This window comes from Haliotis rufescens, unplaced genomic scaffold (genome assembly GCF_023055435.1).
Source record: "Haliotis rufescens isolate VD_foot unplaced genomic scaffold, xgHalRufe1.0.p SCAF_18, whole genome shotgun sequence".
Taxonomy (NCBI): Eukaryota; Metazoa; Mollusca; class Gastropoda; order Lepetellida; family Haliotidae; genus Haliotis; species Haliotis rufescens.
The window spans coordinates 13,346,877-13,361,392 of record NW_025963868.1 but is presented as its reverse complement, the minus strand read 5'-3'; the positions used below and the strand labels follow the sequence as shown (position 1 = coordinate 13,361,392).

The following is a 14,516-nucleotide window of genomic DNA, read 5'->3' as shown; positions in this document are numbered from 1 at the left end:
AACCATTACCGAGCCCCCGCCGTATGCAACAGTCGGTTTAATGTTCCTGTGGGAGTGGGCCGTGTTCCGGTGCTCCAAATTCTCGTTCTTCCATCAGTGACGTGGAGCAGACAGCGACTTTCATCTGACCAATGGATCCGTCTCCAAGTTCTCAGATTCAAATTCTGTCATGCAATACACCATGCTAAACGAGCAGCTTTGTGGTGATCTCTCAACAAGGGACGCTTTATGACTCGTCTAGCCCTCAGTCCTGCTGCTTTCAGCCGGTTCCTGGCGGTTCTGCTGCTAAAACGACGATTGGGCAACCACAGCTTTTTCAGAGAGTACTTGTAATAAAGGGTTCACGGTGTATGAGACGAAGAAGGTCCCTGTCTTCGCGATGTGTCGTCACAGGAGGTCTTCCGGATCTGGGACGGTCTGAGCATGTTTCTCGACTAAACGGCTTACGACAGTGTGATGACACCACAAATTCCGACCAATGGCATTACAAGACATTCCTGCGTTATGCATGCCGATTATTTGCCATTTAGTGGCGTTTGATAATCGCCTTCGTGCCATGGTCACACAATGTCTTGAAATAACTGTTTAAAACCGAGCTTAAGAAAGCAATTTTAACGTTTGGATATACTGCTATTAGAGATACTCGAGGGTAGCATGCTGCACGGGCCTACCATACATCGAACGTGAGCTTTCGCCAGGCATGACTGATTACATCATCTTGAGAAAACATAATTCTTCCCGTAATTATATCTTTCATGGCTGTTACAAATATTGGGACCAAACAATAATGAAATATATTAGGGTGTGCTTAACTTTTTTCTTTGTGTATAGTTGACGGGATTAAACAAATTCATCACCATGATGTCATATACATATTACTTTACGATGATGTAAAGGGCGGGGAACACACAAAATGAACTTCCCGGTAGTGAAAGTAAAAATAACGTTCCAATGTTTTACAAATATAAATCGTTTAGTGGACCAGATTGGTATTCTAAAAAATACGTGTTTGGTTCTTCCCTTCAGAGCAGTTATGTCTATCTTGAAGCACCGATCGAAATAACTGGACCGTGACAAACAAAAACTCGAACCCGGCCTCCGACGTGTTATTCAACGTGTTAACGATTGGGTTAACTCCCGCCTGGAGGCATGCTGTTTGATGATGGGGACACAACATAGGTTTTGAGCAGACCGAAGGCGCTCAACCATTACCCATTCACCAAAGCAAATACTGTATCCCTTGAGTGCCCTACCATGTAGCTGATGACCTCGTAATGTACACACGGCTTGTGAAATCCCACCCGTTATATTTTCATGTAGATGTACACGCCCTTACAGCAACACAACATGCACAAGTATGGTCGGCTATATGCTGGGGGATTAGAAAGAGTGACGAGGTAATTTTCGCTTTATCATGGCGAATAGATGATGTTTGTGTGTGGAAGATTCTGAACTGGAATCTTTATCTGTGTCTCCGGCATTAATGTTTTAGAATTGCTGTAGGGTGGTTTATTTGTGTCTGTTCACAAGGATTATCTACATACCATGGAGTATCACACTGCCGCAGTGACTGGATTGTTATATGTGTTGGTGATTCAGCTGTCTACAGGTAAGCTATTGTATTATGACGTGTATGATGATTTTGTTGGTTTATGGTTAACACCGCACTCAGCAATATTCCAGCAATATGACGGCGGTCCGGACCAGACAGTCCAGTGATTGACATCATGAGTATCGATCCGGGAAATGGGATGACATGCATCAACCCAGTCAGCGACAAACATATAGTCACCTTTTACGACAAGCATGGGTTGCTGACGACCTATTCTACCCCGGAACTTCACGGGTCACATCGCCACTGAATCATAACAAAAGAAACATGTCAGTATAAGATAAGTGATATGCGGATATGTCTATTTTAGAAATGCATGATGACGTATATATTTTTCAATCCCAGTACATACTAGAACCTGAATGATTTTGCGAATAGAGATGGAATCCGAATTGGCGGACAAGGTTTCGGGAGTAACGAACAGCGGATGTGAATGTATCGAAGTCCAGATTTTGGTTTTATCGATTGTTTTAATAATGTATTGTTTGTTTGTTTATTTGATGTTTAACGCCGCACTCAGCAATATTACAGCTACGTGACGGCGCTCTGTAAATAATCGAGTCTGGACCAGACAGTCCAGTGACTGAAGTCATGAGTATCGATCCACCCAATAGGGATACAATGACATGCTTTAACCAAGTCAGCGAGCCTGACCACCCGATCCCGTTAGTCGCCTCTTCCGACAAGCATAGTCGCCTTTTACAGATAGCTTGGGTTGCCGAAGACCTATTCTACCCCGGAATCTTCACGGGTCTCCTGATTTTATTATCCTGGTTTTGTTTAATCGTTGCTTTTTAAACAGAGGCAAGCACAAGATCTCCAGTTAGGAAACCAGTTCTAGAGACTTCCCAGTCAAGACCCACTGACGGGGACCAGTATACGTTGATATGTAATTATGATGGGAGAACGGCCGATGGGGACTTTGCTGTTATGCAAGTATTTTGGTACAGAGACAGCAGTCACGTGTTCACGTCACCATCGGGGAGATTGGTACCAGACAATGCATCTGATCTAGACGGGCGTGTCAGTGTGAGAACTACTGCTTATCAACATAACATAACCATCAGCATCAACGCCAGCATAGACAATGGCTCCGTGTGGTGGTGTGGGGATGAAGTGACAAGGCAAGACAGCAACAACATCACAATCAGTAAGTATAATTGGTCAATCACTATCATCGATATCTTAAATATGTGTTTATAGATGAATAATAGATGCAATATAGATGCGACTTCAGTCATGCAATAACACCTGACAAATAACACACAATGAAACCTAGTTAATCAGAATTGCAAGATTATTATTGGACATCGTCCACATTAACCAATGTCCATATTGTGGAAACATCGATGCAAAGTGATTTTCCTTAATTAGTATGTATACAACAAAAAGTATCTGCTTCATATAAGGTTAAAACAATTATTTATTCTGACATGTATCATGAAGTCATATCTTCCACCTTGAGGTCGTGATACACAATTTGCACGTGCATTGTAAAAACAATACCGTCCCTTTTATTGTATTAATTATTTTGACGGTATGTTACCATAAAGCTCGTTTATAGTGACTACAGCTACTATTGCGGTATATAAATATACAGTCCCATGTGTTGTGTTGATGGTTTGGTCAAGTTTAGTCGGCGCCATTTCTGTATAACGCTCGATGTACAAGGTTGTATGGTTACCCGGATGTGATAAATACTGCATTTTAAACGGGATATAGTAGGTGTTTGTTTGCAAGCATGCGTTGATATATTACTTAGGTTATCTGGTATACTGCTGTGTCATTTTTGTACTAGACGTACATGTACACGCAGGCGTAGATTTAAAGCAGTCATCTTTGCGCCGACAAATCATAAGGCCTTGTTTCTTATTTCAAATTCCATAAACACACACGGAACATGTCATTCCTGTGCTATACTGGGAGCTGCAACAGGACTTTTGAGAAGTTTTCAACCTTCAAATCACACATATTTTGATCGCATTTTAACCATGACCAATCTCATTTGGATATTCAGAGCACGACCGTTTGTACATTTAGTTGTGTAAATAATCCCCAATTCCGAAAAATGTGTTGGTGTATTATCACAATCTTATATAAAAACTCCGGTGTTCGATCCCCGGCTGCGTCATACCAAAAGACGTTAAAATATGGTACTTGTTGTTACCCTGTCTTGCGCTCGGCATAAAGGGGCTAAAACAAGGGCTGGTCGGCTCGGAGTCAGTATACTGTGTCTGAGTGGGGTATTCATGTTAAACTGCGGCATGGTCTCTCGTTGAGCTAGCACTATAAATCGGCATTAGTCCGGACTAGTACAAGCAGCCACACACACACACGTGCATGCCCGTCGCTATATAAGTGCAATAATCTTGGACGCGGTTGTTAAACCCAATTTCACTTGACCTAAATAAAACAATTGTAAACCACCTACATGTATACTTGTTATGTACCTGCGGTAAAAATCCTGGCAGCTGGTTGCCAGTAAATGTACCGTACATAAAATGTTCCGATCGTAGACCGGGGTATACCGTAGGTACTGTATGAACGTTTTCATGTACGGTACTCTTACTGGTAAACATCCACCAGGACTTCCACCGTAAAAAAATACGTGAGTAAATTATATATAAACCAAGCAATTTACACTATCATCAGTTATCAACACTGAAGAGGAAACACCAGCCTCGACATCATCGTCAACAGCTGCTACAGTTGCATCGTCCACGACATCGTCCACGACAGAAGACGTGACGACATCTACAACAGGTTCCTCCGGTGGTGTGGGGGATTTGGCAGTCACGGCAGGTATGTAAAGGGATACGTTTGAGGGAGCTTATAAACGTACGTTTTTATTGACAATAGGTGTTGATCTTTAGATCAATGCGGGCCTATAAGACACATGTTGATTGTAAATAATAGGATGACGTACGTCACTGTCGATTCACCAGTGAAATATTTGTCCAAACTGCCGCTTCACACACTCGTATGTTCCTGGCTGTGACTATAGATTGTGCTGTTCATAAGAGAACTGCTGTATCCATCCGTTACCTCAGTGTCTACGAGAATGTCACGCGATACGCGTAATACAGTCGGTACATGCCGGCGATATCAAGCAGGCACCTTACCTACAGCAAACTTGCTCAGAATCTTATATTGCTGTCCTATAGTCACTGCAGCATACATACAGGCTTACACCATTGACATCCTGATTCATCGGGGATTCAAGGTACATTTGAATAAAAGAATGAAATAATAAACTTTATAATAATATGAACTAACGATTGAAGAGAGATTAAACATGCGCCAATTGGCAGTTTTAGTAATGTTGAATGTATATCACTCAGAGCCCACTTTGTCTAACATAGGAAATGGCGGCATGTGTATCATTCTTGCAGTTCACCGAATATCATAATCACAAAGGGCTATTGACTCACATGCACGGATGGATTTATCCAGATAATTTGAAATAACTGTATTCATCGACACCACAGAAACGGGGAAGTGTGAGAGTGAGCTGGGTTTAACGCCACTTTGAATTATCGCAGTTACATCACAGCGTGTCAGCTCGAAGTGGGAGGAAAGGAATTCTTAGACGTTCACCACTTTGGTGAAATCCACGAGCACGGGTATGGTGCTGACAAACCTAGAAACATAGCCTGATCAATTCATTGTGCTTGTATACACTGTCTCCACAGAATGTCCGCCTTTCGTTTGACAGATAATGATGATGATGATGATCAGACCTCCTTCATCTCTGCCATAGCTGGAACAATCGTAGCTGCTATTGTCATCATCGCACTCATCGTCATCGTCATGCGAACTACTTCAAGAAGAAAGGGTGACTTGCGTGAAGGTGAGTGAGTGAGTGAGTGAGTGTCTTGGGGTTAACGCCGCTTTGAACATTATTCCAGTTAACATAATATCCTTTCCTCAAAACCAAACCAAAGCAAGCAAACCCACACAGCTCGTAATATGTCGTATACACGGCCTGGGCTAATGAACCTCATATTTATATCTTATCACGTCTGGCTTGTTTCCCGCACCAAGCTGACACGCCGTGATGTAACTGTTACACATGATGTGGGAGAATATCTCCCCAAGTAATGCTTGTCCTAAATGTTGACCACTTTACCGAAACCCGCAAGCTCGGATTGTGCTGACAAAGCTAGTGACATTATTTGGGTGAATATGGGATTCTATCCCACGATCATACAATTAGGTTATAATTGTTTTCCACTCAGAGAGACCTGTTCTTTATAGATTAACCCACGAGGTACGAGTGATTACGGAAAATATGTCACGAGTGAAATTAATGTTTTAAGTTCCGAGCTTTAGCGAGGAACTTAAAACATTAATTTCACGAGTGACATATTTTCCGTAATCACTCGTACCGAGTGGGTTATTCTATTTATTACCCATATTCATATTAAAGACATGTTTCAAGAAAAAACAAAAACAACTGTCGCCGATCAAGAATCAGCTGTTTTGTATCAATCCGCGTATGAAAAAACACTGTCCACTCATTCCAACCGCATTACTCAATTAAAGTGTTGTTACGCGTGAAGAATATAGTTCTGTTAAACAATTGTAAAGAACACATTATTGCAGTTATATTTCTGTCCGATATACTCAGCGTACACTATCTAGCATTGATAGAGAAGACAGGTTTCCAAAAAAGGTTCATCAGGTTTTTTAATCAGAGCTTGTTTTGACAAGATCTCGTCACTGACGTTACAGCCCCCGTCGTGCATCGGCAGAAACATGCATTTCACATTGAGAAGAGGAAACACGGAAAACCTGTCATTTTTTTAATGTGTCATTTGACAAAAATGCCAAAACCTATAACAACAACATAGACGGAATGTACAGAAGTCCTGTTTGTTAGAGAAAAGTTGCGAAAAGAAGGTAAACTTTGAAAAGTACGATTGCTGTCACAGTGTCGGAATGAATGACCCGACTTGACCCAGATGAGACAACCAAAACCAGGAATGACATGAGAACCGGCGTTACAGTTTAATCCGGAAAACAAGTTTAATGAACATCGTGTGTGATTTGAGTCAAGTGTCACTGATGGGAAACATATGCATGTGGGATTTCAGGAGGATTTGTCAAACGTGGAGTGGACACAGTCAGATGATGGGAGTTTGTTGATATTTTGATGTGATTCATAATGGTCGAATACCTGTTGATAGACAAACACGGTATCTGGAGACTTGGTGCTAAGCTGTCCGCATTCACGGAGTTCATTTAGTTCAATATCGGACACAGGATCAGCTCGCTGGGGTAAGTTTTCTTTTCCTTGTATTTTTAATTATTTTTGCTTTGATTTCAAAACCTGTCTGAGTTCAGCAAAGTGCATCGATTTCGCAACCAGATGCTGGTAATCACGTCGCTAAGGTAACACTCTATGCTACCCTTGATCTCCTTCAAAGTAGACAGTTCGAATTCTGAACTGTCTGATGTGCATGCCGAAATGATAAATTTGCAAATAATAATGTTTAGTTGAACCTTTCCTGTATCATTAACCCTCATAGTCATATGGTCCCCGGACGTCAGTCAGCCTGCATACCGCTCAGCGCCGTACTGTGCAGACGTCGCGGTGACAAAAAACGTATACATTGTATAAAAAGTGTCACGTTCTTATTTCTTCACACAACGTTACAAAATTGTACGAAATAGTGTATCTTTATGATGTCTTTCGGAAAGTCTAACTGTTGTTGCAAAATGAATTTGTTTTTATGCTCATGCCATCGTTGAAAGTGTTAGTAGTCATATTTTTCGTGTTTTTCTTACCTGTATACATTTGTGAACAAAGTTCATGTCAACTTGTCAAGTTTAGTCTTTTTCATTGTGTTTTCATTTTCATTGGCAGTTATCGATGTCATCATCGTTCACAAAGGCAAACCTGTCTATACAAAGTCCGGTTTTTGGATTCGGGTGTTCGAAAAATTCATCAAACAGCAAGCCCTCTAGGCCTAACACAGACGCAAACCAGGACTTGGTGGTGATGATCTTGGCGCCCTAGAAACAGTTTCTGGCAACATCACAATCTGAATCTTGGAACTTCAATCTGGCCATATGCAGTTTTGACAACAAAGACATTAAATGTGTTCAGAGGTTGAATTATACGAATAACTTTTCATGTCAGTCAGATCTCCGTCCGCTTAGCGAGGTCATTTACTTTGACAGGTCTCAAATGGCCAGCCATGTTTGTTTACAAACGGGGACGTAGTTTTGGTTTTTACTGTAAAATGAAAATCATGTGAAATAAATGAAAAAAGTGATAATGTGAAATCATGTTGTTAATATGAAACTATGTGTCTTGTCTTAAAAATCTCGAATCAGTGAGATTGTAGCACGTAAAACATCTGAAGGGAAAGGCGTGGATTTGTGAATGAATGGGATGAGAAAAAAATAGTTCCGTTGTCCAATTAAATTGATCTTTGTTTTACTGACCAATCAGCTTCAAGAATCACTAATTGCACACTGTGCAAATATCAAAAAGTTATTACACTGAATATTTGAGCCCATATGGGTAATAAACATATATAACTCACAACTGCGTCATTAGCACCATGACGTCACAGTAAACATTAAACATTAGTCTCAATATTGGCATGTAAGCATATCAGCATGTCATGGATTTGGTCGTGTTTCTTTCAGAAAATGAAACGGTCATGAACAGCATCCTCTCTTTGAAAACATACTAATTTCTCCTTATTAATGATTAAAAACATTCTGTTCCGGGTTTTTTCAATTTATGACGTGTATGCATTTTATTTTAATAGGGGCGGTCGGGTAGCCTAGTGGGTAAAGCGTTTGCTCGTCACGCCAAAGGCCCGGGTTCGAATCCCGACATGGGTACAATATGTGAAGCCCATTTCTGGTGTCCCCCGCCGTGATATTGCTGGAATGTTGCTAAAAGCGGCGTAAAACCATACTCACTCACTCTGCATAATTCGTTATTCCTTGTAGCTTGTATATTTTCAGTATATATATATATATATAGAGAGAGAGAGAGAGACACACAGAGAGAGAGAGAGAGACACAGAGAGAGTGTATAATATACATGTAGGACAGAAAACGTCCACAGTAGTGCCACCCATTAAGCCGGCTGTGATGTAGACTGACTGCTGAAAGTACAAAGTGTAACTTAATCGTGCCCTGGGATCATTTTATCAATGACTGGTTTGTCTGGTCACATCTGTCGCAGGGTTATCAGAAACTGATTTGTTTTTAGGTATCTAATACCAAATCGTTGACATGTTGAAATCTTAACAACCGCCAAACTAAAATATTTAATATATATATTATGATCTTAAAAACACAATAAAAATATTTGTTCTCTGTATCCTCACTTCGGTTGGAGATGATGAACAAGTTCCCAATGTGGAGTGGCCTGACATTATTAATGTCAAATGATATTTCATTTGCTAAAAAAAACTTTCAAAAGTCGTGGATTTAAATTTGTTTCTCTACATCCAGGTACTGACATCCTGTCGGAGAGCTTTGATCATCAAGTAAATGTTGGGTCCAAGCACGAGGGCGCTGATGTGTGAGTTTTAGGTGTCAAACAGGCTGTATTGTATTACAGATAAATGTTTGCCTGAACGGTTCGCATTCAATTTGGAAGTGTGACTAACCTATTTCAGGTTACGTGATTTCAACGCCATATGGTTTGCTATTTTCTTAAATGTGTCCTTTTTAGTGATACCTTTTGTATCACGCTACATGCGAGACACGAAAGTAACTGTCAATATTAGCATACAGAGTCTTGGCGAGAACGTTTATTGTACAATAAAGGCGTTGCCGAACATCGAGTAAATAGTCTCATTGTTCACGAATAGGAACTGTAACGACAGCCTGCACAATATAAATATGTGTACTGTCAACGAAATCAACGAAAGGGATCATCGTGTTTTCTTGTGCTATTCAGAAATCCTGTTTTCGATGATGGAAATATTGCGGAGGACCCTAGTTCAGGTATGGTATTGCCGCATGTTGGGATGTTGAGATAGACATTAACAACATCACTGAAATCTGATCTTCTACTCTGCTTCAATACTTCTCTGTGTGAAGAGGTACATGTATTGTAGCGGAATACAGGAGCTGATCTTAATGTACTTGGGGCAATGTGATACATGAGGACATATTATGTCCAACTGTGAATTTTATTGTGTCACTTACCTGGTATATATGATCCTAGTGTATTTAACAAATAATTCCTCTTGACGAGGTCGGCAGACGAAAACAAGGACCCGAGGACCTAACCCATGAGGTGGTCTGACCTGACCGATGTCCTATGAGACCACCAAAGGGGTCGGATCCGAGGGTATATCTTTACCTCGTCAATAATGATCATTCGTTTTGTTACACCGAAATTCATGATCACTTTAAAGGTTTCGAAGTCTTTAAACCGTCCTCTGTTTTATAACAGTAACTTAGCTGCGAAGCGTGAAATGTTCGTTCCAGACGCCATCTTGCTTTCTTGCAGATGAGTCAATATTCATCACGTGACAGGTCAATACTGATCATGTGACGAGTCAATATTCGAGGTCAGTGTCAGTCACATGATTTCGGGGTCTACATTTAAATGTATTGCTTCGCCACGTGACACGGATTAACCAATGGACTTAGATGATTCTTAATAGAAGTATAGCAAAAGACAAATAATGCTAATTTCTCTGTCCATCCCCAGTGATGCAGGAAAACATCCTGTACTTCCGGTCCTCTGACGTCATATCCCTCAGACCCGCACAGCCAGGCTCCCCCAACAACACAGGTACGGCTTTTATATGTACTTGCAAGTTATACTTCTGCCATATTTTAAATCTACTTTTTCCATTTATGTGAACATTAAAGGTAGGATCAGGATGTTTATGTAGTTTTTCACGCAAAGTCTTAACATCAGTATCAATGAACAAAAGTTGAGTCATATTCAGATCATCAAGCGTAACTTCTTTGTCTGAAACATATTTGTTCATGTTTACAAAAAGGAAATTAATTTCATAACCATTTTCATAGAATTATGTTATCCATGAAGATCCGGGGTAGAATAGGTCTTCAGCAACCCATGTCTGCCGTGAAAGGCGACTATGCTTGTCGTAAGAGGCGACAAACGGGATCGGGTGGTCAGGCTCGCTGAATTGGTTGATGCATATCATCAATCCCAATTACGTGGATCGATGCTCATGAAATTAATCACTGGATTGTCTGGTCCACACTCGATTATTTACAGACCGCCGTCATATAGCTGGAATATTGCTCAGTGCGGCGTTAAACAAACAAACAGACAAACAGTTGTGACGTAGCTGATTAAACGCGACATTGATATCTCACCACCCTGACATATCTGCTATCTGTGACAAGTTGGAGGCAGTCAGGATAAGTTGGAAGGAAACTATAAAAGGGCCAATGTTCGACCTGTGGCCAACCGACAGTTACGTACATCAGAACCAAATTCCATTACACTAATGTTGGAATGGATATGGTTTTGTTTGTAATACCTGAACTGAAGTCAATCAATCATGGAACTATACATATTCCCAAAACAGTTATCACTGTGTTGTGATCTCATCTGTGTGTAGACGAATATGTCAACTTATTCAGTGAAAGTCAGCAGCAAGCATGGTTATGAAGGGCAAACAGCATTATCATTACTCGTTGGAGGAGCTAGCTGTCTGATCGGTCAGTATCCGCATTGTTAAAACCCATACCATCGGCTGGCATGTACGACTGTCATGACGTTATACTGTGCCATCACACTTAACCAAGATCGTCTAAGTCAATTTAGCATACGATGGAGGTCACAAGATATATCTAGTTCTCGCACACAAATAATGGTTTGTAACGTCAACATGATAGATTCATTATATGTGTGACCCGCGGTCTCGATATACACAAGCCCATTCAGCTCATGAAGACTGAGTGATTGAGTATGGCTTTACGCCGCTTTTAGGATATTCCAGCAATATCGCGGCGGGGAACCCAGAAATGGGCTTGATCGTGACGACGTATACTTGTACTTTATTATTAGTTTCATTTACATTCCACCACAGGTTTCTTTGTTCCCCATCCAGTGGATCGGTTGTAATTCCAATTGTCATTCTCAACTCCATGGAGGGTATACAAGAGAAGCTGCCTATGGGCACCTCACATATCGGGTACCCATTCCCTGCTGAGTGAACAGAGGCACATTGGAACTAAGTCCCTTGGCCAGGGTGACAACAACACGTTTCGACTCTTGTGTTTCGGTTTATGAACGTATTCGTGTTTCTACCTCACTTTTGAGTTCACAGGGTGTATGTACTGTACACTAGGGGTAGTGGCAACACTGTAAGGACCTGTAAACATTGTTGTTGTCTAATAACAACCCGGTCATTAGCGGGGTACGACATCAGCACCTGGCGCTTGCTAGCCTGGCGCTTTTGTCCGCTTTCCCACTCTGCTGATTTCTCTTCTCATATGATTGTTTTTATGTCATATTTCCAGAATTATATGCGCAAATATACAAACCCATGAGCGCCTCTGGGCAACGTGTGTCGACCAGTGATGTGTTCGTGGAGGCCATATACGCTAGCCCTTTGAAGATACCTCGAGTTCAACACCTGTCATGAGTTTGGCTGAAAGACACTCGGAGATGTTCCAGGAAGGAAACTTGAATTCATCTATTCCATAAATGATGGAGATTTAATTGAAAGTGTTCTGAGGATATATTTGTGTTTCGTGATCAGACAAACTTCTATCAAGATACAGACACAATTACGGCGGTGCATACCTGTCACTGGTGAGATCATTTTTCACTGTATGCCTCTATATTTTATCTCACCAGTGGAAGTATTTGGCGGCCGCCAGATAAAATATAGAGGTATACAGGGAAAAATGATATCGCCATCTGGCGGCCGCCATATAAAATATAGAGGCATACAGTGAAAAATGATCTCACCAGTGGCGGGTATGGGCCACCGTACAAAATGTCTAAAATGTGTTTTATGTACTTGCTCAAACGCCTATATCTATATATTCAGTCTAGACAAGTATGGAAAGCGTGAACATTTGCTCAGATTTACGTACATGTACATTGTCAGCATTTATTCCGATAGTGATTGTTTTGGTGTCATTTAATAAGCATCGTTTGTACATGTAAATGTAACTTTAAACATGAATGCACGTGGGGACATATAATGTTTATGTTTAATATGACAAGGTAAAGTCTTCCTAGACGCATTGTCAATATTTAATGTAAGTAATGTATTCCAATTGGGTAAACAATCACATGTCGTGTTTTTAATTATTCAATTTCTAAGTAGAACGGTGACTTAATGGCATAAACCCTGCTGTGATATTGATGAAATAGTGGTAAGGGCGACGTAAAAAATCACCCACTCACTCAAGCCTTCATTAACTGGCTGTGAAGGTATCACTGTTATAAGGGAGGGAACTCGTGAATGATTGTCATATATTTGATGCGCACTTAAAATATACTTTCTCCTGTTCTTGGTACTCACGGTTGGAGATTCCAATACTTGCATTCAAAATATCTTTGATGATTAAATTTTCAGTCGTGATTGTGAAAATGTGTTTAATTCCATGCATTCAGCTTTGCAGGTTCGCTGCTGCCTTTGCATAGAGGACACGTGCGCGATAATATTACCGGTGACAGAGCCATTCAACTCCGAACGATTTTGACCTCATATTTATCGACCTCATGTTTATGGAGCAACAATGCAACCTTGTCGTGTCTCAGTAGCTGTTCATAAACATGTCACCAGACAAGCAGCACTAAACGTGTGTGCACAATCTGAACACCAACTTACTGCATACCCAGTATTTTTTATAGAAGCAAGGTGTGTGGGTCTTGTCACATGACTGATGGCTATTTGATCACGTGGTGCACATCACTGTCCCGATGAATATTTGCTGTTTAACGCCGCACTCAGCTGAATTCCATCTTGATGACGGCAGTAAGTAAATAATCGAGTCTGGACCAGACATCCCAATGATTGACATCATGGACCTCGATGCACGCAACTGGTCAACAATGACTTGCATTAAGTCAGCAAGCCTGACCACCCTCAGTCTTACGACAAGCATAGTCTACATTAACGGCAAGAATTGGTAGCTGAAGACCTTCTATAGTATTCTAACCCGTAGTGGGGCACGGCTGGCCCAGTCGTCCAAGGCGCCGTGATTCGCTGTGCAGAGTTGCGTCCCGTTGGCACGCTAGAAACCTTTGATTGTGGGTTCGAATCTCGGTTCGCCTAGATCATGTTTCTAGGTTTGTCAGCACCATACCCGTGCTCGTGGGTTTCACCGAAGTGGTAAACGTTTGAGACCTGCATCACTTCGGGCTTTCTTCCCACATAACTTGAATACTGTTAAAAACGGCGTTAAACCCAACTCACTCACTCACTCTAACCCGGATCTTCACGGGTCAATGGCAGAACCCGCTTCCCTGTGCTCATCCCTGTGTACAGTAACAGTGTGACCCCCTGTTTGTGGAGATGTCATATGCACGTCACCTGTTGTGAGATACTCATTGATATGATGCATGGAATACCGCCAATGATACCAGTTTCAAATACATCAACATCGAATGACAATTTCTTGCTTGTTTCATTTTCAGGCACCATGAAACATGGATGTACACTCTTCTGTTTTGCCCGGAGTTTAGAATCACGCACTGCAACTACACTCTGCAAACCCAACCAAAGTCTTCATACTTGATTTGTGTTTAGTTAATCCTGTGTACATGTAATCATAGATGTGTATCCATGTCCGCCCAGGCATTGAAACCTTACTTGATTGTAACGAAACGTTGTGATATGAAGAACTTGATCATGAACCAAATGGTAAATTCTATCTTCCAAGGTACTGCAGCTTCTAAAATGCCACTTAAAGATAATAT

The 14,516-nt window shown here is 41.1% G+C and overlaps 1 protein-coding gene and 1 long non-coding RNA gene across 2 annotated transcripts; both read left to right on the top strand.

Annotated features, from left to right (window-relative positions):
- The first annotated feature begins 1,206 nt into the window (after positions 1-1,206).
- Positions 1,207-13,248, top strand: LOC124121877. Its single transcript, XM_048398258.1, has 8 exons — positions 1,207-1,609; positions 2,415-2,762; positions 4,265-4,414; positions 5,328-5,462; positions 9,095-9,164; positions 9,546-9,592; positions 10,308-10,391; positions 12,101-13,248. The coding sequence occupies exons 1-8, from the start codon at positions 1,546-1,548 to the stop codon at positions 12,223-12,225; spliced, it is 1,023 nt and encodes a 340-aa protein (XP_048254215.1). The 5' UTR covers positions 1,207-1,545; the 3' UTR covers positions 12,226-13,248.
- On the top strand, positions 6,754-7,732 carry LOC125381527. The gene is made up of 2 exons (XR_007221844.1): positions 6,754-6,892; positions 7,482-7,732. It is a non-coding gene; the product is annotated as an uncharacterized LOC125381527 (long non-coding RNA).
- Positions 13,249-14,516: the final 1,268 nt, after the last annotated feature.